The 26638-nt window shown below is 40.6% G+C and overlaps 2 protein-coding genes across 2 annotated transcripts in view; both read right to left on the reverse strand.

The window, feature by feature from the left end:
• LOC139448763 (ATP-binding cassette sub-family C member 4-like) overlaps positions 1-2550 on the reverse strand; it is a 30547-nt gene extending 27997 nt beyond the window's left edge. The window contains exons 1-3 of the mRNA XM_071230300.1: positions 2544-2550; positions 1352-1530; positions 481-561 (exon numbers count right to left, since the gene is read on the reverse strand). Coding sequence (XP_071086401.1) covers positions 481-561; positions 1352-1530; positions 2544-2550 — 267 coding nt within the window. The remainder of the gene's footprint in view (positions 1-480; positions 562-1351; positions 1531-2543) is intronic.
• The window catches only part of LOC139448567 (mitochondrial fission 1 protein-like), a 168828-nt gene that overhangs the window by 19682 nt on the left and 122508 nt on the right, over positions 1-26638 (reverse strand). The window lies entirely within an intron of this gene.

Raw genomic sequence — 26638 nt, forward strand, 5'->3', positions numbered from 1 at the left:
AACTTATCCACATGGTGATAATGCTCTGTCACGTTATCAATATTGACAAAACACTGGTCAACTGGGGGTCCATCATACCTTATCCCACTTGGCTGTCACGTTATCAATATTGACAAAACACCGGTCAACTGGGGGTCCATCATACCTTATCCCACTTGGCTGTCATGTTATCAATATTGACAAAACACTGGTCAACTGGGTGTCCATCATACCTTATCCCACTTGGCTGTCACGTTATCAATATTGACAAAACACTGGTCAACTGGGGGTCCATCATACCTTATCCCACTTGGCTGTCACGTTATCAATATTGACAAAACACTGGTCAACTGGGTGTCCATCATACCTTATCCCACTTGGCTGTCACGTTATCAATATTGACAAAACACTGGTCAACTGGGTGTCCGTCATACCTTATCCCACTTGGCTGTCACGTTATCAATATTGACAAAACACTGGTCAACTGGGTGCCCATCATACCTTATCCCACTTGGCTGTCACATTATCAATATTGACAAAACACTGGTCAACTGGGGGTCCATCATACCTTATCCCACTTGTCTGTCACGTTATCAATATTGACAAAACACTGGTCAACTGGGTGTCCATCATACCTTATCCCACTTGGCTGTCACGTTATCAATATTGACAAAACACTGGTCAACTGGGTGTCCATCATACCTTATCCCCCTTGGCTGTCACGTTATCAATATTGACAAAACACTGGTCAACTGGGTGTCCGTCATACCTTATCCCACTTGGCTGTCACGTTATCAATATTGATAAAACACTGGTCAGCTGGGTGTCCGTCATACCTTATCCTACTTGGCTGTCACGTTATCAATATTGACAAAACACTGGTCAACTAGGTGTCCATCATACCTTATCCCACTTGGCTGTCACATTATCAATATTGACAAAACACTGGTCAACTGGGTGCCCATCATACCTTATCCCACTTGGCTGTCACATTATCAATATTGACAAAACACTGGTCAACTGGGGGTCCATCATACCTTATCCCACTTGTCTGTCACGTTATCAATATTGACAAAACACTGGTCAACTGGGTGTCCGTCATACCTTATCCCACTTGTCTGTCACGTTATCAATATTGACAAAACACTGGTCAACTGGGTGTCCATCATACCTTATCCCACTTGGCTGTCACGTTATCAATATTGACAAAACACTGGTCAACTGGGTGTCCGTCATACCTTATCCCACTTGGCTGTCACGTTATCAATATTGATAAAACACTGGTCAACTGGGTGTCCGTCATACCTTATCCCACTTGGCTGTCACGTTATCAATATTGACAAAACACTGGTCAACTGGGTGTCCATCATACCTTATCCCACTTGGCTGTCACATTATCAATGTTGACAAAACACCGGTCAACTGGGGGTCTGTCATGATCCTCGGACTTCTCCACCAGTGAGCTCTCATCCAGCTCCTCCAGACACAGAAATTTCTGAAAACATGGCCGAGAGGAATTAGCATGGTCGAATGGAAGCTGGGATATGAAACCTGTCAACATGAATCTCAACATTTCACATTATTACATGTAGTTATCAGGTTAATTAGTGAGAGCATTTGATTAAGAAAAACACCATCAGGGTAGTGGCGAATAATGTGCCGAGGGTGTTGTGGTCGTCCCTGCTGGTCACCCATGCATGTACTGGTCACCCACGCATGTACTGGTCACCCACGCATGTACTGGTCACCCACGCATGTACTGGTCACCCATGCATGTACTGGTCACCCATGCATGTACTGGTCACACAGCAGACACTGAAACCATTGACTCCAAGATAGGCGCCTTCTATAGCAAGTGAGTGAGTGAGTATGGTTTTATGCCGCTTATAGCAATATTCCAGCAATATCACGGCGGGGGACACCTGAAATGGGCTTCACACATTGTACCCATGTCGGGAATCGAACCCGGGTCTTCGGCGTGACGAGCAAATGCTTTAACCACTAGGCTACCCGACTGCCCCTTTTATAGCAAGTGGCAGCAACATGTTGAGACATTTCATATATATGCTGGTAAATGTCACATAATTAAATTTGTTTTCACATTTTCTTGCACAAACATGAACTCTATGAGACATCCATACCACTCAACTTTTGATTGGGATATAGTTTTATTGTTCAAGATATCAAGTTTGCTGAATTCATATACATTGTGTAATAAAGTAGTACATGTTAATTTTCTGAACTATTATAGTTATAGCATAAAGGCACAGGTCAGACATCGTACAATACATTGGGCTCTGCAAAATCCATTTAGTTTCTGACGTGCAAATAGAAAAACAAAAGTAATTGTTACCATACTATGTTGTTTCTAGTTGCAATAACAAAAGGTATTAATCACATTTCCATCATAAGGAGCACTGAATGGAAAATATAACAGTAATCATCCAACATTACACTTTTTACATCTGCTTGAAAAATCCCCACGTTTCTTTTCTTAATAGGCTGAGATCGTGCATGGATGGCGCCAAAAAATCTAAATCAAGTTGATGATGACAACCACCTACCTGTCATTTCTACAACAACTTCCCCAAATGCCTAAAGTAAGAGCTAATTGTTGTCTACTGACGAACTGTTTCGTCTCAGGAAGATCATTTCAAATTCAAACATACATCAACCAGTAATGAGTATGAAAAATGTCTGTATCCCTGTCAAAAGTTGAGTAATATACAAATAATGAAACAGGTATATGAGGACGCTAACACAAATAAATGTGTCTATCGACCAAAACAAATTTGGTAATTACATATGACATAATGAGGCAAGGGGAGGTAATTTGCTATTACCCTTACAGAGTAACTTCCCTTTAGTTAACATGTGCCAATGTGCAAAGCAGTTAATGACTGAGCTTTTGTGAAGACTGGCAGGTGTGGTTACTTCAAGGCATGGTAAATAACTTGAGTTAGATATACAAGCTTAATTAGGAATTAGGATAATAACATGGCAAAGGCATAAAGCACTAACTTGACTGATATTTGTGTAAATAGTTTCCAGTGAGTATATTTTGTGGTATTGAGAAAGTTAAAAACTAAGTGGTTATGAGTTAGTTTTGCACCAAAATCTCAGTTTAACAGTAGTTTATTCATACCATCTGAGCCAGCCTCATGTGTCAACTGTATCTGGACAAGTCTGCAGTGAGCAACAACTAGTTAACAGATTTCAACATAATTGCAGACATATCCAACCTACTCAGTGTCTCTCAAAGAAGAAACTGCTCATGACGCAAGTCCCAGGAGTCCTGACTGAAACCCACAAGCTACTTGACTCTTGTCTTCAATGAAAACTAACTTGTTTACTGACTGAACACAAACTAACTCTTGTCCTCAGTAAAAACTAACATGTTTACTGACAAGAAAACAAGAAATAAAATTTCAACCCTAGCCCTAACATAAGGTGTTATCACACAACAGTCACTGAGATTAGTTGAGGTTGTCCAGAAACTTCATATCCTAAAGGCAAACACTCTCGACTTTAAACCACCACAAACAAAACCTCCCATATGGATTCAGAGCTTATGATTACTGATCACACAAAATGTTGGCGGCACACCAATACTGATTCAACACAGGAACACCCATGATGTCTTCAGTTATGCAGCAACACCATGGCCCCAGCAACACCATGCCATATGGAGCCATGGCCCCAGCAACACCATGCCATATGGGGCCATGGCCCCAGCAACACCATGCCATATGGGGCCATGGATTGTGCTTCAACAGAGAAGAGATTCCCATGTGTCACTATTTCCTGCACATTGTAGTTGTTGCTAGACTCAATAAACCAACTATATCAATCATGAAGTAAGCACTAGTTTTGCATGTTCTTGCACAATCATGACATACGGCACTTGTGTTGTGTGTTCTTGCTCAATCATGACATACGGCACTTGTGTTGTGTGTTCTTGCTAAATCATGACATACGGCACTTGTGTTGTGTGTTCTTGCACAATCATGACATACGGCACTTGTGTTGTGTGTTCTTGCTAAATCATGACATACGGCACTTGTGTTGTGTGTTCTTGCTAAATCATGACATACGGCACTTGTGTTGTGTGTTCTTGCTCAATCATGACATACGGCACTTGTGTTGTGTGTTCTTGCTAAATCATGACATACGGCACTTGTGTTGTGTGTTCTTGCTAAATCATGACATACGGCACTTGTGTTGTGTGTTCTTGGTCAATCATGACATACGGCACTTGTGTTGTGTGTTCTTGCTAAATCATGACATACGGCACTTGTGTTGTGTGTTCTTGCTCAATCATGACATAAGGCACTTGTGTTGTGTGTTCTTGCTCAATCATGACATACGGCACTTGTGTTGTGTGTTCTTGCTAAATCATGACATACGGCACTTGTGTTGTGTGTTCTTGCACAATCATGACATACGGCACTTGTGTTGTGTGTTCTTGCTCAATCATGACATACGTCACTTGTGTTGTGTGTTCTTGCTCAATCATGACATACGGCACTTGTGTTGTGTGTTCTTGCTAAATCATGACATACGGCACTTGTGTTGTGTGTTCTTGCTCAATCATGACATACGGCACTTGTGTTGTGTGTTCTTGCTAAATCATGACATACGGCACTTGTGTTGTGTGTTCTTGCTCAATCATGACATACGGCACTTGTGTTGTGTGTTCTTGGTCAATCATGACATACAGCACTTGTGTTGTGTGTTCCTGCTCAATCATGACATACGGCACTTGTGTTGTGTGTTCTTGCTCAATCATGAAGTGAGGACTTGTGTTGTGTGTTCTTGCTCTATCATGAAGTGAGGACTTGTGTTGTGTGTGTTCTTGGTCAATCATGACATAAGGCACTTGTGTTGTGTGTTCTTGCTCAATCATGACATAAGGCACTTGTGTTGTAAGTTCCTGCTCAATCAAGACATACGGCACTTGTGTTGTGTTCTTGCTCAATCATGATGATAGGCAGCTGTGTTGCAATAAATTCATCACTTGACATTGGCTAAGTCCTAAAAGGAACTATTTTGGTGTAAAGTTAATTTCAAGGATATCAGGTCTCCAGTTATCACCAACAAGTGTTTAATCTACTCTCTGAAACAAGATCCCAATATGCTCTGCAGCTAATTCTAATTTCCATCACATTCCATTGATCTCCGAGATGAAATATGACTGGACTTCTTGAAACACTTCCAGTTTTGTAATATCATCTTGATCGTGAAAGTTTCAAGTCCTTGGAGGTTCTTAACAAAAGTCAGCCATTATCATGACAAAGATATAGATTAAACTGAACTGAAAATGCTCAACAGACATCTCAAATATGCAGAATTTACAAACAAAACCTTACCATAATCCTACGAACAGCAATGTAAAACTCGGCCACATTTTGTACACACGTTGTCCCACAACCAATGATATTGTGTGACAAGATGGCCAAATACACCACTCCCTAGAACAAGGGCGCTGGTCTCAGATATTGTCTGGTGTCCGTGACACACATGGTAACGACAATCACGTAGGTGAGAAACCGATGGAGAATCACCCACACGGAAAGCGTGAACACTGACGCTTGTTTAGATTTGGTTATTATTTTCCATTCCTGTCTGAAACCAAGATTACAGAGCAGTCTAGAAATGTATCAGGATTAAAATATGGTAAACTACGGTAATAACAAACTCAGAGGGACCTTTAATATTAGTTCGTTATAACCGTAGTTCGTTATAAGCATATATACAGTGAGGGAGTGAGTGAGTATGGTTTTACGCCACTTTTAGCAATATTCCAGCAATATCATGGCGGGGGACATCAGAAATGGGTTTCACACATTGTACCCATGTCAGGAATCGAACCCGGGTCTTCAGCGTGACGCGCGAACAGGATATTAGGAGCAGAGGAGACTTTGTTGATTGAAATTAATTCCTTACACATTAATAAATATGCCAGTTACAAAGTGGAAACTGCTATCTGAAATTTATTAGGGTGAAGGAAAATAACTCTTCATTAGCAACACTTGCTGTACTTCAAAAGTCTTCAGACAGTTTCTGAATACCCCAGAAAAGTCCCTTTAAATTGCTGCGTAGATTTTAATCAAAATTGTGTCACAGTTGAATTTATCTATCTAAAGCCAAGCGAGGCATGTTGTAGTGATCACTTGAAACAGTTACATTCTATAAAGGGTTGTCATGGTAATTCAGTGTACACTTGCTACAGCTACATTCTCTAAAGGGTTGTCATGGTGATTCAGTGTACACTTGCTACAGCTTCTTCCCTAAAGGGTTGTCATGGTAATTCAGCGTACACTTGCTACAGCTACATTCTCTAAAGGGTTGTCATGGTAATTCTGTGTACCAAAACTATTTCTAGACAAACACTTACAGCTTGTTAGCACAGGTCAACACAGACCAGGAACATTCTGCTAAGAGAGACACTGACAGCTTGTTAGCACAGGTCAGGAAGATTCTGCTAAGACAAACACTTACAGCTTGTTGGCATAGGTCAACACAGACCAGGAACATTCTGAGACACTGACAGCTTGTTAGCACAGGTCAGGAAGATTCTGCTAAGACAAACACTTACAGCTTGTTGGCACAGGTCAACACAGACTGAGAAGATTCTGCTAAGACAGACACTGACAGCTTGTTAGCACAGGTCAACACAGACTGAGAAGATTCTGCTAAGACAGACACTGACAGCTTGTTGGCACAGGTCAACACAGACCGGGAACATTCTGCTAAGACAGACACTGACAGCTTGTTAGCACAGGTCAACACAGACTGAGAACATTCTGCTAAGACAGACACTTACAGCTTGTTAGCACAGGTCAACACAGACCGGGAACATTACAGCTTGTTAGCACAGGTCAACACAGACCGGGAACATTACAGCTTGTTAGCACAGGTCAACACAGACCAGGAACATTACAGCTTGTTAGCACAGCTCAACACAGACCAGGAACATTACAGCTTGTTAGCACAGCTCAACACAGACCGGGAACATTACAGCTTGTTAGCACAGGTCAACATAGACCAGGAACATTACAGCTTGTTAGCACAGGTCAACATAGACCGGGAACATTACAGCTTGTTAGCACAGGTCAACACAGACCAGAAACATTACAGCTTGTTGGCACAGGTCAACACAGACCGGGAACATTACAGCTTGTTAACACAGCTCAACACAGACCAGGAACATTACAGCTTGTTAGCACAGGTCATCACAGACCAGGAACATTACAGATTGTTAGCATAGGTCAACACAGACCGGGAACATTACAGCTTGTTAGCACAGGTCAACACAGACCGAGAACATTACAGCTTGTTAGCACAGGTCAACACAGACCAGGAACATTACAGCTTGTTAGCACAGGTCAACATAGACCGGGAACATTACAGCTTGTTAGGACAGGTCAACACAGACCGGGAACATTACAGCTTGTTAGGACAGGTCAACACAGACCGGGAACATTACAGCTTGTTAGCACAGGTCAACACAGACCGGGAACATTATAGCTTGTTAGCACAGGTCAACACAGACCAGGAACACTACAGCTTGTTAGCACAGCTCAACACAGACCAGGAACATTACAGCTTGTTAGCACAGCTCAACACAGACCGGGAACATTACAGCTTGTTAGCACAGCTCAACACAGACCGGGAACATTACAGCTTGTTAGCACAGGTCAACATAGACCAGGAACATTACAGCTTGTTAGCACAGGTCAACATAGACCGGGAACATTACAGCTTGTTAGCACAGGTCAACACAGACCAGAAACATTACAGCTTGTTGGCACAGGTCAACACAGACCGGGAACATTACAGCTTGTTAACACAGCTCAACACAGACCAGGAACATTACAGCTTGTTAGCACAGGTCATCACAGACCAGGAACATTACAGATTGTTAGCATAGGTCAACACAGACCGGGAACATTACAGCTTGTTAGCACAGGTCAACACAGACCGAGAACATTACAGCTTGTTAGCACAGGTCAACACAGACCAGGAACATTACAGCTTGTTAGCACAGGTCAACATAGACCGGGAACATTACAGCTTGTTAGGACAGGTCAACACAGACCGGGAACATTACAGCTTGTTAGGACAGGTCAACACAGACCGGGAACATTACAGCTTGTTAGCACAGGTCAACACAGACCGGGAACATTATAGCTTGTTAGCACAGGTCAACACAGACCAGGAACACTACAGCTTGTTAGCACAGCTCAACACAGACCAGGAACATTACAGCTTGTTAGCACAGGTCAACACAGACCGGGAACATTACAGCTTGTTAGCACAGGTCAACATAGACCAGGAACATTACAGCTTGTTAGCACAGGTCAACATAGACCGGGAACATTACAGCTTGTTGGCACAGGTCAACACAGACCGGGAACATTATAGCTTGTTAGCACAGGTCAACATAGACCAGGAACATTACAGCTTGTTAGCACAGTTCAACACAGACCAGGAACATTACAGCTTGTTAGCACAGGTCAACACAGACCGGGAACATTACAGCTTGTTAGCACAGGTCATCACAGACCAGGAACATTACAGCTTGTTAGCACAGGTCAACACAGACCGGGAACATTACAGCTTGTTAGCACAGGTCAACACAGACCGGGAACATTACAGCTTGTTAGCACAGGTCAACACAGACCAGGAACATTACAGCTTGTTAGCACAGCTCAACACAGACCGGGAACATTACAGCTTGTTAGCACAGGTCAACACAGACCGGGAACATTACAGCTTGTTAGCACAGCTCAACACAGACTGGGAACATTCTGCTAAGACAGACACTTACAGCTTGTTAGCACAGACTTATTACTTTAAATTTTGAAATTAACGCAAGCGTGAATTAAATGCAAAAAATGTGAGTGGTCTTTGCTCGTATTATTTAACATCGCATTTATATCAACAATAAGACATTTTGGATAACAGAAATACCAACTTGGATATACGCTGAAAACAAACAACTATGTATTCCACGTCACTGTTTATTGAGCCACACTTGTAACAAGTGTATAAACAATGTCATTCAAACACTTATTACATCTTGTGAATTGTCACTGCTGGGGTCAAGACAAGAGTTCTACTCACTTACGTCATCACTGATCACACCTGCAAGTCCAGACAGACGCCACCCACTCAAAATGGTGTCTTTGTTCTTTGAGACTGCATCAAAGGCCGACACGAGCCAGCGTGCATGTATTGTTTTAGCGGACGTACTCTACTCAGCGCTAATAAGCGGTGCTATTTGGTGTGTGATTGGATTAATGTAAGGTTGGATTAAGGTGAGGATTCTACTGTACACCTGACAGAGGACAATTTCTTCAGGGTGGGGGTGTCGCATTCATATTGAGTCGCATTTTTGGCTAGGGTTCAGTGGTCTCATTCTTTTGGAGACGCATTAATTTCACGATTTACAGTATTCATGTTTTCAATATCAATTGAGCAATTAGCAGAAAAGTGATCATAAAAGTAAAATATTTCATACTGGAAAAAATCATTCTTATTTTTGATGTGAGAACATACAAGTGATTAGTGGTGTGCATGTGAGGTTAGTATGTGGCTATTATTACAGCAATGGGTGTACACATTTTATCAACAGACATTATACTGTGTGTTGAAATTAGCATGCAACTGGCACCTCTACGGAGTCATATTGTAAGATTTGTTTTTAATATCCACCCCACATGTTATTAACACCAGTATAAAAATTTGCTGTCTGAAATTGTGTTAAACTGGCTTATTTGTCGAGAAAATCATGCATAGTGTCTTCATTTAGAAAATGGCTGATGTCCAGCCAGCGAGTTGTTTGTAAATTAGCGCTGACTAAAGTAAACAAGCAGTTAAAAAATATTTTATACATGTATAAACCATATTTGCGTTCTGAAAGTCCCAGCAGTCCCTGCAGTCAACAATAACTGGCTCATTTGTGACCAACTCGTGTTATTCCGGGACAAGCCGAATAGCGACTCGTGCCCCTCTCATGGCCATTTTTGCGACTGAGTTCCGTCTTAGCGCAAACAGCATACCTTTTAACAATTGTCAACTCGTGGCGTATGGTTCACAAAAAAACAACTATATATAATATATATTTCAGATGCAATTTAAAGTACATCGGGACGTGCGGAATTATACAGTATGATTGAACACATTTAACTGTGTCTTGGGTATATTTTTAGATATATACAGTGTATAATCAAGAACTTGAAATCATACGTGCATTCTGATTGGTTTGTCGTATTTTCGCACATAACACTCATCGATAGGGGGACGAGTCTTCTTGCAGGTTACGGAAAGGGGCGAGTGGTGACGAATGTAACGGGCTACATAAACTTTACAAAAGAGTGATTGTCCTCGAAGAAAAATGCCATCACAAACACACATCAATTTTTCTATCGTTACCATGCACATTTATGCACATGTCTTCAAGTGTGCATACCCATATTCGTGTCCTCGTTAGTTGAACTATTACCCAACCTTCATTACATAATTGGAATAACGCGGGGGGGGGGGGGGGTCGTACTTGGACCCCGAGACCCGCGATAGCAGGGGGGATAACTGTAATCGTGGGTGGAAGGTGAAATTAATGTTAATATACCATAAAATCGAAACTTATGAAAACATTTACCAGGAAAAGGGGATGGCAATAATATCTCATCATAATGGCGATACCGTTTCCAGTGAGTGTAAAAACTACATTCATGCATATATAGGTCATTTATAACTGGTATTAAACTTACAATGTTGAAAGTGTCAAAGCAGTTAGTGTATTATAGATTTATGTGCATAGATACATTGCAATAGCAGTTAGATCTAAATATCTATTAAGATAAATGTTTCAATATCAGATGTTATCAGATATTTGTCCAACCCTGCTCTCTACTTTCCAAGGCCAGACTCTTTCTTCTTCTTTGTCTATAGATTTTATTGTGAAAAACCTCGCCAGAGTGTCAGCACCAGTAGGGTCAGAGAGTCAACATCACTAGGGTCAGAGAGTCAGCACCAGTAGGGTCAGAGAGTCAGCATCACTAGGGTCAGAGAGTCAGCATCACTAGGGTCAGAGAGTCAGCATCACTAGGGTCAGAGTTTCAGCATCACTAGGGTAAGAGTGTCAGCATCACTTGGGTCAGAGGGTCAGCACCAGTAGGGTCAGAGAGTCAACATCACTAGGGTCAGAGAGTCAGCATCACTAGGGTCAGACAGTCAGCATCACTAGGGTCAGAGTGTCAGCATCACTATAGGGTCAGAGAGTCAGCATCACTAGGGTCAGAGAGTCAGCATCACTTGGGTCAGCATCACTTGGGTCAGAGTGTCAGCATCACTTGGGTCAGCATCACTAGGGTCAGAGTGTCAGCATCACTAGAGTCAGAGTGTCAGCATCACTTAGGTCAGAGCGTCAGCATCACTTAGGTCAGCATCACTAGGGTCAGAATGTCAGCAACACTAGGGTCAGAGTGTCAGCATCACTTGGGTCAGCATCACTAGGGTCAGAGTGTCAGCATCACTAGAGTCAGAGTGTCAGCATCACTTAGGTCAGAGTGTCAGCATCACTTGGGTCAGCAACACTAGAGTCAGAATGTCAGCATCACTAGGGTCAGAGTGTCAGCATTACACTAGAGTCAGAATGTCAGCATCACTAGGGTCAGAGAGTCAGCATCACTAGGGACAGTGTCAGCATTACACTAGAGTCAGAATGTCAGCATCACTAGGGTCAGAGTGTCAGCATCACTAGGGTCAGAGAGTCAGCATCACTAGGGTCAGCAAAACTAGAGTCAGAGTGTCAGCATCGCTGGTAGTTTTACAGAGTCAGTGTTAGAAGACAGGCTGCTTCCTCCTTACCGTTATCCTTCTTAAGGAGGTGAGAAACTCCCCATGGTTTCGGACTGCCATTGTTCCGAAGCCAACAACATTGTGCGCCACAATCATCAGGAACGCCATTCCCGAAAATATCCGAGCTGGTGTCAGGTACTGTTTAGTGTCTGACAAACACATAGTCACAGTTATTACGTAGATGAGAAATCGATGGAGAATCACCCAGATACTAACAGTAAACACTGATGCCTTTTTGGATGTCATGATCACCTTCCACTCAAGCCTGAAAACAAGATGGCATGTGCCTCTAGTACCGCATGTCACATTGAATATGTAATGTATGAAGGAAACCATGAAATTGCACACAAATCAACAAACTGAAAAATCATAAAGTGCAGACAAAAACAACCAATATTTAAAGGAAGCCGTGATCCAGTAGCATTAGTACAGAGTGGAGAAGAATTCCTTGCACACTTTTAATGCATGTTAGTATATACAGTTGAATACTGTTGTGTCAGACTTTGATGCATCAAATTAGCAGCTGTGTTAAACTGAGTGTTTATTCTTGCAAATACCTTCAAATTTTTTATCATCATCATCGAAAAGTTATATTGGATGCGTTGAATTTTCAGTTATCTCAAAACATTTGTGTGTGTCCGAAACGGTAAATGCAAGTACAAAACTGCCTGGAACATCCGAAAACATGTGAACCCAACACGCATCCTAATGCATCAATGTACATGTACATGTTGTCGTAATTACGTACTCTTTTATTACAAAGTTAACCAGGGCTCGATTTAACTACAAAACATGCACCAGAGCTGCCTACTGGCAGCCTAACATTTATGTCTACATGCACCAAGTGCATGGAATATAATTCAAATGTGTCCGACTGACCCTTACTTTTCAACACAATCTTTGAACACATTCAACACCTCAAAGATTTGTGTACCGTACTGCATCATTAATCCCTGTGTTACTGAATTCGACGTAATAAGTGCCCCGCTCTAATAAGCGCCCACGGCGATATTTGCTAATATATTGGCTAGTGAACAATCCCAATTAGCACCCATTCCGACTGATCAATGTTCACAAGACTCGTGTGTTATATATGGGCAATTAAATTCTGGAAAAATATATCTGTCCTGTATAATACGCACAGACTTTTCTTTTGTATCATTTCAGGTACATAAACCCAGAAATTTACAATCTTTCAACTCTGTTTTTTTTTCTCACCAAAATTATTTTCTAATAAGAGCCCCCTATTTCTAATTTTGAGGGCACCCAGGCGCTTATTGCATTGAATATGGTATGTGTAATTTGTTATGCTTTCCTGGGCTTGACATCATCAAACTGAGGTCTGAGATTTTAAAACTAGTTTATGCATCTATCATGTCTCTTGTTTCACTATTGATACATTTATTGGCCTTGGGTGCAACCAGGTCTTGTCTAGGTTTTCATGTCAAAGTGTACCTGGTGCAAGAAAAATCAAGTTCCTTTAATCAAGTACTCTTAACACTTAATTGCCTTGTTATACATAAACTTTTCTACACTGTTCTCTACTGTCGTTCACTTATGGCATCCTGTCTGTTTTCGGAAGTGTCACAAAAAAGTCCAGGCTCTCTCAGGCCCCTTCATCCCCTGGTCCTTACTCAACAGTACTCCTGTATCTTGTAATGTAGCTATAGGATATTATTGCAAGTACAAAAATCAATGCAAAGGTCTCCGTACATCAGTTCCTGAGAAGAGTGAGTGAGTGAGTGAGTGAGTATGGTTTTACGCCACTTTTAGCAATATTCCAGCAATATCACGGCGGGGCACACCAGAAATGGGCTTCACACATTGTACCCATGTCAGGAATCGAACCCGGGTCTTCGGCGTGACGAGCGAACGCTTTACCCACTAGGCTACCCGACCGCCCCTGTTTCTGAAAAGAAGTAATGTCATTTAGCAGCATGTCTACAACAGTATGATGTGATAGCTACTACAACCAACCTGCCCATGACTTCACATCAAACAGTTCAATTGCCTATGAATTTTCACAATGGTTCTTTCCATTTCTCTTGGCAAACTGACTTCTTGTTTTATGGTCATGAACAAATCTGACTTTGCAGAATTCAATCTGCAACTTACATGAAGGTCATCATGGACAAAGCACACCTTGAGATTTCAGGGGCTTAAAAACAGAACATATCCAGTATGTACAACTACAGAGGAAGTTTTGATCCTTCCAAAGATCACCTACTGCACAAGTAGCATCAACTAGGACATATCCAGTATATACAACTACAGAGGAAGTTTTGATCCTTCCAAAGATCACCTACTGCACAAGTAGCATCAACTAGGACATATCCAGTATATACAACTACAGAGGAAGTTTTGATCCTTCCAAAGATCACCTACTGCACAAGTAGCATCAACTAGGACATATCCAGTATGTACAACTACAAATGAAGTTTTGATCCTTCCAAAGATCACCTACTGCACAAGTAGCATCAACTAGGACATATCCAGTATATACAACTACACAAGTAGTATCAACTAGGACATATCCAGTATGTACAACTACACAAGTAGTATCAACTAGGACATATCCAGTGTATTCAACTACACAAGTAGTATCAACTAGGACATATCCAGTATATACAACTACACAAGTAGCATCAACTAGGACATATCCAGTATATTCAACTACACAAGTAGTATCAACTAGGACATATCCAGTATATACAACTACACAAGTAGCATCAACTAGGACATATCCAGTATATTCAACTACACAAGTAGCATCAACTAGGACATATCCAGTATATACAACTACACAAGTAGCATCAACTAGGACATATCCAGTATATTCAACTACACAAGTAGCATCAACTAGGAAATATCCAGTGTATTCAACTACACAAGTAGCATCAACTAGGACATATCCAGTATATACAACTACACAAGTAGCATCAACTAGGACATATCCAGTATATTCAACTACACAAGTAGCATCAACTAGGACATATCCAGTATATTCAACTACACAAGTAGCATCAACTAGGACATATCCAGTATATTCAACTACACAAGTAGCATCAACTAGGACATATCCAGTATATACAACTACACAAGTAGCATCAACTAGGACATATCCAGTATATTCAACTACACAAGTAGCATCAACTAGGACATATCCAGTATGTACAACTACAAATGAAGTTTTGATCCTTCCAAAGATCACCTACTGCACAAGTAGCATCAACTAGGACATATCCAGTATATTCAACTACACAAGTAGCATCAACTAGGACATATCCAGTATATTCAACTACACAAGTAGCATCAACTAGGACATATCCAGTATATACAACTACACAAGTAGCATCAACTAGAACATATCCAGTATATACAACTACACAAGTAGCATCAACTAGGACATATCCAGTATATTCAACTACACAAGTAGCATCAACTAGGAAATATCCAGTGTATTCAACTACACAAGTAGCATCAACTAGGACATATCCAGTATATACAACTACACAAGTAGCATCAACTAGGACATATCCAGTATATTCAACTACACAAGTAGCATCAACTAGGACATATCCAGTATATTCAACTACACAAGTAGCATCAACTAGGACATATCCAGTATATTCAACTACACAAGTAGCATCAACTAGGACATATCCAGTATATACAACTACACAAGTAGCATCAACTAGGACATATCCAGTATATTCAACTACACAAGTAGCATCAACTAGGACATATCCAGTATGTACAACTACAAATGAAGTTTTGATCCTTCCAAAGATCACCTACTGCACAAGTAGCATCAACTAGGACATATCCAGTATATTCAACTACACAAGTAGCATCAACTAGGACATATCCAGTATATTCAACTACACAAGTAGCATCAACTAGGACATATCCAGTATATACAACTACACAAGTAGCATCAACTAGAACATATCCAGTATGTACAACTACACAAGTAGCATCAACTAGGACATATCCAGTATGTACAACTACACAAGTAGCATCAACTAGGACATATCCAGTATGTACAACTACAGAGGAAGTTTTGATCTTTCCAAAGATCACCTACTGCACAAGTAGCATCAACTAGGACATATCCAGTATATTCAACTACACAAGTAGCATCAACTAGGACATATCCAGTATATACAACTACACAAGTAGTATCAACTAGGACATATCCAGTATATACAACTACACAAGTAGCATCAACTAGAACATATCCAGTATGTACAACTACACAAGTAGCATCAACTAGGACATATCCAGTATGTACAACTACACAAGTAGCATCAACTAGGACATATCCAGTATGTACAACTACAGAGGAAGTTTTGATCTTTCCAAAGATCACCTACTGCACAAGTAGCATCAACTAGGCCATATCCAGTATATTCAACTACACAAGTAGCATCAACTAGGAATTATCCAGTATGTACAACTACACAAGTAGCATCAACTAGGACATATCCAGTATGTACAACTACACAAGTAGCATCAACTAGGACATATCCAGTATGGACAACTACAGAGGAAGTTTTGATCTTTCCAAAGATCACCTACTGCACAAGTAGCATCAACTAGGACATATCCAGTATATTCAACTACACAAGTAGCATCAACTAGGAATTATCCAGTATATACAACTACACAAGTAGCATCAACTAGGACATATCCAGTATATACAACTACACAAGTAGCATCAACTAGGACATATCCAGTATATTCAACTACACAAGTAGCATCAACTAGGACATATCCAGTATGTACAACTACAAATGAAGTTTTGATCCTTCCAAAGATCACCTACTGCACAAGTAGCATCAACTAGGACATATCCAGTATATTCAACTACACAAGTAGTATCAACTAGGACATATCCAGTATATTCAACTACACAAGTAGTATCAACTAGGACATATCCAGTATATACAACTACACAAAGAGCATCAACTAGGACATATCCGGTATGTCAACATCTTCACTTCATCAAGAAAACTGAGAAGGAAATTCTAATCCAATTTCGTAATATCAAGAACCTCTTTGACCTTTACCCCTGTAATCCCTTTTGACAGATTAAGAGCGGAAGGCCACACTTGATATATCAACATAATCTCAATATGTGTTTCAGGTCAGCCCGTGGGTCAAGTGGTTTATATTCAGGGGCCACACTCCACCAGCTGATCTCAGCACATTATTTGACAAAGGATCTGCCTATCTCAGCACATTGTTTATGATAGGATCTGGTTATGTCAGCTTCTTTTTTGACATAGCATCTGCTGATCTCAGCATATTATGATAGGATCTGGTCATGCGGGCTTATTTTTTTATAATAGGATCTGCTGATCCCAGCACATTGTTTATGATAGGATCTGGTTATGTCAGCTTATTGTTTTATAATAGCATCTGCTCATCTCAGCACATTGTTTATGATAGGATCTGGTTATGTCAGCATATTGTTTTATAATGGGATCTGCTGATCTCAGCACATTGTTTATGATAGGATCTGGTTATGTCAGCATATTGTTTTATAATAGGATCTGCTGATCTCAGCACATTGTTTATGATAGGATCTGGTTATGTCAGCATACTGTTTTATAATATCATCTGCTGATCTCAGCACATTGTTTATGATAGGATCTGGTCATGTCAGCTTATTGTTTTATAATAGCATCTGCTCATCTCAGCACATTGTTTATGATAGGATCTGGTTATGTCAGCATATTGTTTAATAATGGGATCTGCTGATCTCAGCACATTGTTTATGATAGGATCTGGTTATGTCAGCATATTGTTTTATCATAAAATCTGCTGATCTCAGCACATTGTTTATGATAGGATCTGGTTATGTCAGCATATTGTTTTATAATAAAATCTGCTGATCTCAGCACATTGTTTATGATAGGATCTGGTTATGTCAGCATATTGTTTTATAATGGGATCTGCTGATCTCAGCACATTGTTTATGATAGGATCTGGTTATGTCAGCATATTGTTTTATAATAGGATCTGCTGATCTCAGCACATTGTTTATGATAGGATCTGGTTATGTCAGCATATTGTTTTATGATAGGATCTGCTGATCTCAGCACATTGTTTATGATAGGATCTGGTTATGTCAGCATATTGTTTTATAATGGGATCTACTGATCTCAGCACATTGTTTATGATAGGATCTGGTTATGTCAGCATATTGTTTAATAATGGGATCTGCTGATCTCAGCACATTGTTTATGATAGGATCTGGTTATGTCAGCATATTGTTTTATAATAGGATCTGCTGATCTCAGCACATTGTTTATGATAGGATCTGGTTATGTCAGCATATTGTTTTATAATAAAATCTGCTGATCTCAGCACATTGTTTACGATAGGATCTGGTTATGTCAGCATATTGTTTTATAATAAAATCTGGTGATCTCAGCACATTGTTTATGGTAGGATCTGGCTACAAGGTAGGATCTGCGGTGCACATTGTGACGAATACAACAAACAAAATTGAGCTATTTTGACCGACACACACAGTGTGCTTAACTTACTTGTCCTCATTCCTAAAGTGTGATAAATAAGTTCATCTGATCATGTGTGCGTGCGTGCGTGCTTGCCCGCGTATGTTGACCGAATGGCCAAAATAATATATCAGTTAATGATTTGTTTATACAATATATCTTGAAACTAAATAAGCATCAGAAATGAAACATCAAGTATCATCTAACATGTCTGGTGATTTTTTATCTAAAATTTCGAATTTGTACTGACCAAGTTCTCATCACCCGTTCGTTTACCGGAATTCGCTGAACAGGTAGATCTACGGTGTAATTTTTTCCTGCGCTTGATTTTGGTACTTTTTTCTCCAAATACTGAATCTGCTAGAGGGGGGTGCGCATTATACATGGGTGCACACTATACTCAAGAAAATACGGTATCAGTATTTGGGCTGAGATGGGTAACTCGGATACTCGGGGTCGGGTGGGTCCTGAGTAGGACCCAGGTACCCACAGTACTACCCGGACTCGTGGGTTAGTCACGTGATATATTGTTAAATGACAAAAACTCACTATAGCTCAGTGGTTACACTACAAGTCGCTAATGTTCCCAATTTCTTTCTGACAATACACACATTCCTGAGGTGTATATGTTTGAATAAAGATAAAGCTTCAGTTAACTTACGTATATGCATGATCTGATCGTTTGATACATGTATCGAAATAGTTTTACCAGGGCTGTGGTAAAACAATTCCCAATCAGACATTTTGATCCCCTCTTGAGACCTACAATGCGTACCTGGGTAGGGTCAGGGAATAGGGGGTCAGGTAATGGGGGGTTAGGTAAAAGGGGGTCTGTAATAGCGGGTCAGGTAACCGGGCAGTAAATATGGACTCATCCCAGCCCTAATCAGTATGCAATTTTTTCTATCACATTAACAACAATGCATGTAGATAAAAAGTGTCTCATAGGCCATAATTTGGCAAGATATTGACAATATATAAACTTATGAACTGAGAAATATCATGTGTGGGATTGTTTTGGTGATGATGTATTCAACTCTACCCAAGGTCCCCTCCCGTTATCATAGACATAGACATATACTACTCATAAGAAGTTAAGGACCACCCGGTTCTTTCATACGACTATTGTTAATTTGTCATGCCATGACAGATTACCTAAAGTAATCTGAAAGAATCGGTGATCCTTAACTTCTTTTGAGTAGTATAGTTTATTCCATAACTAACCACTCACAGTGGTACATGGACATAAATGCAAAGGAGTCATTTGATAACAGAGGATACTCCACGATTATAAGTATGAGAACATACACTTAATGTTTTTAAATATACAGGAGACAAATCTGCTGAGGTTTCTTAAAGGGCAAGTTCACACGGAAATGAACCTTTTTTTCTTGTACTTTTTCCACATTAAAAGTGTTAACATAGAAGTGTCATAGACAAAAATATAAAAACATCATATTTAATTAACATATTTTTTGCACTAAAACGATTTATATTTTTCACATTTACCAAGTGTTCTATTTCCATAACAAAAACACCATGGCTTATGTCCCTTGCAATATGACGTCATTGGTGCCAATTGATAAACATTATGACGTCATCATGCTTTGTTAGAGCCGCTTCACGTGGTGTAGGTACAGTTTTGTGATTCTAGCATCTCAGATGCCAGCCAGAATTGTGTTATGCTGAGTCACCACTGCGCCGGAGTGTGTCGTAGACCATGTTGTTTTACCGCAAACTGGTCCTTGATATCTTTTGCGTTGAGAATAGACAGGGACCCAGTTGAATTGGCACCAATTACGTCATAATCTAAGGGGGATAACTCAGGCCTATTTCGCTCGTAAAACGAAGGCCTCATAACGGCATATCACTTTCACACTATTGTGAGCTTCCTACTTTCACTGTGAAAAAAAATGAGTGTATATTTTCAAACACAGATACTAACTAATTCTAAAATTGCGTTTTGTTTAGAAAAAGAAAGAAAGTGATTTTTGCGTGTACACTTCCCCTTTAACACTGAGCCTCACACTCCGACTCCAGGAACATGCAACAAGGGACAAGGTCAAACAACAACATTGACTTTAGCGTGTACTACCACAATTCTCTTCAAGGACACATAGCAGTCTCCGTAGTGCTCGCAAGCCTCTAGCATTATGCCCATCCAGACTTCATGCACAGGAAATATGAATGCAATAAGCAGGAAGACATCGCGAACTCGTGGGTATGGGGTGTTGAGCATGTACGGCAGAACAACCGTTAAGATGAGCAGCTGATCCCCCAACACCCAGAAAAACCCTCGAAAGGCCTCAATACAGAGGTAGCCGTAGTTGTACTTGAGCTGTGTCCTACATGAACATAGAGAAGGGAAAGGATCAAACACTCTGAAAAAGAGCAAGTGAGTGAATGGTGTTGGTAGTCTGAATATTCCAGACTTGATCTGGTCTGTGTGCTGGAGCAGACAATCCTGTGACTGATAGCAGAAGCATCAACAGTATGCAATAGAAAACCAGGTCATTGAGAGTTTGGAGCTTGTATTTCCCCTCTTGAAGGGGGCAATTCTACACCAGGTCCAAGCCGAGGTTCCTGTAAGACAACCGGGATGAGGGATGATCGCTATAGCTGGGCATCTGTCACATATACACCCTGTCCAGCACACTGACATGCCTGTAAGTGCATGCCAAACAGGACAAACTACTAACACACATTGCAATGCATTTCCAAACACCAAGGGCTGGAGGAGAAAGAAGAGCTAACTATGGCTACAGCAGGGGGAGACATGGGCCACGAGTTAGTTAGTCAGTCAGAGACTAGTGAAATGTGTAAATTGTTTTCATCCCAACATGTAGTTACAATCAAGTCTCGTTAATCCGACACTCATTAATCCGACAATCGTTAATCCCACAATCGGCTTTATCCGACACTAATGATGGGAACCGATTACATCAGTGTTATTTAGACCCGTTAATCCGACAGCCTCCCACTCCAACTCTGACACACCTAATTTACAAGGAATTACCTAAATCACTCATAAATCAGTCTCCTTAATCCGCCACAGTAATCAGCCAACTCTGAGGCCATCTGCCTCCGAGTACACAGACCCGCGTTTTGATGTGAGACCAGTCGGCTGGTAGCTGCTGTGTTAAGCTTTAGAGGTTGCATGATTAGAAAACATATTCCACTAACAATGTAACATGACAATATTAATATTTCCTTTTTCCTTTTTTTATTACATTGTGTTTGTATCGTTATCTGTCACGTAACTGTCCGATTTTCGATCACGAACGTTGATACTACTTAATTTTGTTTATCCGACATACCTTATATCTGTCTATAAAGCGATCCCACGTATAATGCGACCCTCTGTACAAGCCTTCGGAATCAATGCTAATTTATATACCCCGTCTATAAGTAAGTGAGTGAGTGAGTGAGTATGGTTTTATGCCACTTTTAGCAATATTCAAGCAATATTCCCACATTGTACCCATATCGGGAATTGAACCCGGGTCTTCAATTGACGAGCGAACGCTTTAACCACTAGGCTACCCGACCGCCTCACCCCGTCTATAAAGCGATTCGGAATGAAGCAAGTCACAAGCGCAGACACAATCCCCACATTTGCAATAAAAACGTCTTTGTCTTCTGCAGAAAAGAATTACATCATATCCCTTCAGTGAATTCAGATCATAACAATACAAATTCAAAATTTGAGATAAAAAACACAAGACATGATGATTTACTGATTAAATTGTATTTCCCATTCTGATAGGCATTGTTTTATGTGCAGAGATTAAGATTACCATGTGTATATTATCGTAAACTAAGCCGGAAGTAGAAATCAGCTGTACAACAAGTTTCTCGGAATCTACCCGGTGATTCGGTCAGAAATTACCCAGTAATATAACTTTAAAGAATCTTTATACAATGATCAAAAGAATTGTATCTGAAACTATTATTTCATCAGTAATAATTTATTCCAATATCACGTTATTTTAGTAGTACCATAAGAATAGCACTTGCTGGATATTTTTTTCGCTTGGAATAATTTGACTAATCACCGTCGATGCTCCCACACTCGCGATAGTGAAAACTTTATGTTGACAAACTACAACAAATATGACTTTCAGCGAGTCAAAGTATGGCATGTATGATATATATCCATTCTGTATACACTAAAGTTTGTTTCGAGGTGTCAATAGTGGTAATATGACCGTGTTTGCTGTAAATAACGGTGTGTTGTGTGATCTTCCGATCACTTCACATACAATTTCGCCAAAATGCATATAAGCAATATTGAATGAAATTTTGAATAAAATTAATAAAAAAATTACAAACATAAGTCCAGATATATAATGAACTCTTTTCATAACCAGACAGTGTTATTACATGATTAGTTTGTGTAGTTCAGTACAGGTTTGTTGACATTGTATTTCCGGTGTTGCGTGCTCACAGTAATGTCTTTGTGTTTGGGAAAAACAGATGCCATTATGTGACGTTACCCCTGTATCCAGGGCACCCCGTGTCCAACCACGACACTTGTGCTTTTCTTTCGGGTTCCATGATCAGTGCCCTCCACAGTTCCAATTTCCACTGTGTCTGCAGAGGGATAATTGACTACGCTTTCAGCGAACAATTTCCGCTCACGTCTGCGACGTGCCTTAACCACACACGGACTCTCTGTGTCTGATTATAGTGCTCACAGCCTCCGCTGAGGGGGTGCGACGTGGCTGCTTCAGCGTGGAGTGCCAATTAAGACTATCAAGGTCTTTGGTGATTGGCGATCAGACTCTGTGTTTGCTTATCTCAAAATGCCAGCCGAGGGACAATATGATCTTTTGCAACGTCTCCTATACCATCCATAGTCTATAACATGTTAACTTGTTTTCCTTACAACTACAAAATTTTGGGTTGGGAGCTTCTCATGCTTATCTATGACATAGCATGCTGCAAAGTTTGCCAAGATATTGTTTGCCTTGCATCAGCAACCAACTGTTAAATTAGTTGGTATCAGCATCCAACTGTTATAAGACAATCATGTCATTTTGTGTAGTTTCTGAATAAATATTATTGCATCCGAGCCGGAGTTTGTTAAGGTAAATGTTGCATAGTAACATAAGTTTAACTTCCGGTCAGGCGGGCTGCGTACGCAGCCGAAACTTATGTGAGTTTTTCAGCAGCCTCTTATGACAAGCACAGTCCCCTTTTACGGAAAGTGTGGGGTGCTGAAGACCTATCCTAACCTGGACTTGGGATTGAAATGACAGATTGTATCTATTTAAAACATCTGTATTCATTCCCCATGAGGTACTTTCAGGTACTGTCCAGTAGGCGGGGTAAGAATCAGCAGACTAAAGGTTAATGAACATTCCAGGAAAACTTGCCATGTTTGGGTAATGTTTGCGAGAGATGTGAACAAGTTATTCACACAGTTCATATCCACAGGATTCACATGACGCCACAAAGACAATATTTGTGTGTGTGTGTGTGTGTGTGTGTGAGTTGGGTTTAACGCTGCTTTTATCAGTATTTCAGTCATATCACGGCGTGTCAGCTTAATGTGGGAGGAAAGCCTGAAGTGATGCAGGTTTCAGACGTTTACCACTTCAGTGAAACCCATGAGCACGGGTATGGTGCTGACAAACCTAGTAACATAATCGGGGTGAACCGGGATTCGAACCCACAATCACAGGTTTCCGGCGTGCCCAAGGGACGCAACTCTGCACAGTGAATCGCAGCGCATTAGAAGACTGGGCCACCCGTGCCCCCCAAAATTGTTTGACTTCAGGTCATTTTGTTCCTGCCAGTGAGTGTTGGGTATGGTTTGAGCAAAGGCTGCTCCGATCAGGGACCAATAACAATTCTCATGCACAGATGCACAGATTGGGCGTCCCTTACCTGTACCCTCCCCAGGACGACTCCTGTTTCAGCCATGTTCTGCATTGCCACGCTGAACCAGCCCACACAGAAGTCACAAAATCGGTGCATGCCCAGTCGCATCATGAACACCTGGTAGGAGATTACCGGCATTCGACACAGAACCAGTGTCACAATGTGTGCAAACATAGAAATAAAATTGGCCATGTCCCACATGGACATGCGGAAACCCTTTAGCTGATTGCCCGTGTGCTGGTGTTTCATTTCCTGCCTGCAAATATAATACAAGGCGGCCCTGCACATATACCTCCTTCATATAGTTTCAACCTGTGATTTGTCAGCCAACAGAGGCAAGAGTCTCTCGACATGCGTGGCACTGCAGCATAAGAGGACATGCTATAGGCTACAGTAGTTAGTGAGTGAGTGAGTGAGGTTTTATGCCGCTTTTAGCAATATTCCAGCAATATCACGGCGGGGGACACCAGAAATGGGCTTCACACATTGTACCCATGTCCGGAATCGAACCCGGGTCTTCGGCGTGAGAGCGAACGCTTTAACCACTAGGCTACCCGACCGCCCCAGACTACAGTAAACTACATGCAAACATTACAGTAAAGTCAGAGTCTCGGTCAAGCAAATGATCAAAACAAGCATGAGAGTGAGGGAAAGGGTTTTTTTCATGTCTCAGTTATTGTGTGTGCTCACATGGAAATATAATTGGCCATGTCCTTTATTGAGATGTAGAACCCCTTTAACTGGTTCCTTGTTAGTTAGTGTTTTGTTTCTTGTGTGTAGATATAACACAAGGTGTCTTTTTCAGATATGGGCATAAGTCAAAACCTAAGATGTGGTGTCTTGTCCTTCAACCCCTTCTCTATGAATCAGTATTTAATGATTGACTTGACAGTCCAACCAATGGAAAAGTGTGACAAATTGCTCACTTTTTAACTAGTGAAGCTTGTTTGATATCAATTTGTACAGCCGGTGGAATTTGACACAAGCTTATCAAGACTGACCAATATCTGTTATAATGTATTTCTGCTTCGATCATTGATGGCTGGCATATACTTGTGTCCATTGGAATTTGACACAAGCTTATCAAGACTGACCAATGTCTGTTATAATGTATTTCTGCTTCGATCATTGATGGCTGGCATATACTTGTGTCCATTGGAATTTGACACAAGCTTATCAAGACTGACCAATGTCTGTTATAATGTATTTCTGCTTCGATCATTGATTGCTGGCATATACTTGTGTCCATTGGAATTTGACACAAGCTTATCAAGACTGACCAATATCTGTGTTACAATGAATTTCTGCTTCGATCGTTGATGGCTGGCATATACTTGTGTCCACTGGAATTTGACACAAGCTTATCAAGAATATCTGATATATTATGAATTTTTATTTCCTCCATATACTTGTGTCCACCAACTAGCCAGTAGGGCTCCAAGAAATATATTCTCTTAGGTAATCGGGGACGGGTATAACATGATTCTGTTATTGATGACTCGCGTAATACTCGTAGAGGGGAGATAACTCTAATTCACATACTTTGTTAATACACCTGTTGTACATAATAAAAGAAAGACGTCACATTAAGTCAACCAATCTACACTACCAGTGAGAGCTGGTGTATACAGTATATATAATACCATTGATAGTTAAATGAGTGAGCATGGCTTTCATACCACTTTTAGCAATATTCCAGCAATATCATCGTGGTGAACACAAGAACTGGGCTTTCCTCACTGTACCAGTGTTGGGAATTGAAACTGGGCCTTCCATGTGAGCATTTTAAGCCACTGCCCCACCGACTTCTGCATGTGATGATATACTGTAACATCAAAATTCGCTCACTGAATCTGTGAGATCAGGTTTCAAAAGTTTCAATGGCATACATTTATTGGACGCTGTAATATGTCAGCGCTGCTGATGCTGGTAGAATGTCTGAATAGAACATTGTAAAGAAAAACACCCATGTGTTAGCCAAAGGATATGGAGCCTCATTTGAGGAAGACCCAAAAACAAAAAAGGAGGATAATAAATGAAACAAAATAAGCCAAATGTTAAAAGAAAAGGAGTGAGAGAGCAGGGTTTTACTCATTTGAGGAAGACCAAAAAACAAAAAAGGAGGATAATAAATGAAACAAAAGAACCCCAATGTTAAAAGAAAAGGAGTGAGAGAGCAGGGTTTTACACAGACGCAGACAAAAATATATACTGTGTCCCTTGGGAAGCACAATCATATTCATCGTACCTACAGCACATCAAGATCAGTTATGTGTGTCTCTCATTTCATCCATCAAGCATGACTTCTGTCCACATGATCAATGATTCATTCCAGGCTCTAGCGTAATTATCAAAAAGGACAGAATACTATACCATTA

Source organism: Haliotis cracherodii, unplaced genomic scaffold (genome assembly GCF_022045235.1).
Source record: "Haliotis cracherodii isolate W230 unplaced genomic scaffold, xgHalCrac1.p SCAF_7, whole genome shotgun sequence".
In the NCBI taxonomy this organism is placed as follows: domain Eukaryota; kingdom Metazoa; phylum Mollusca; class Gastropoda; order Lepetellida; family Haliotidae; genus Haliotis; species Haliotis cracherodii.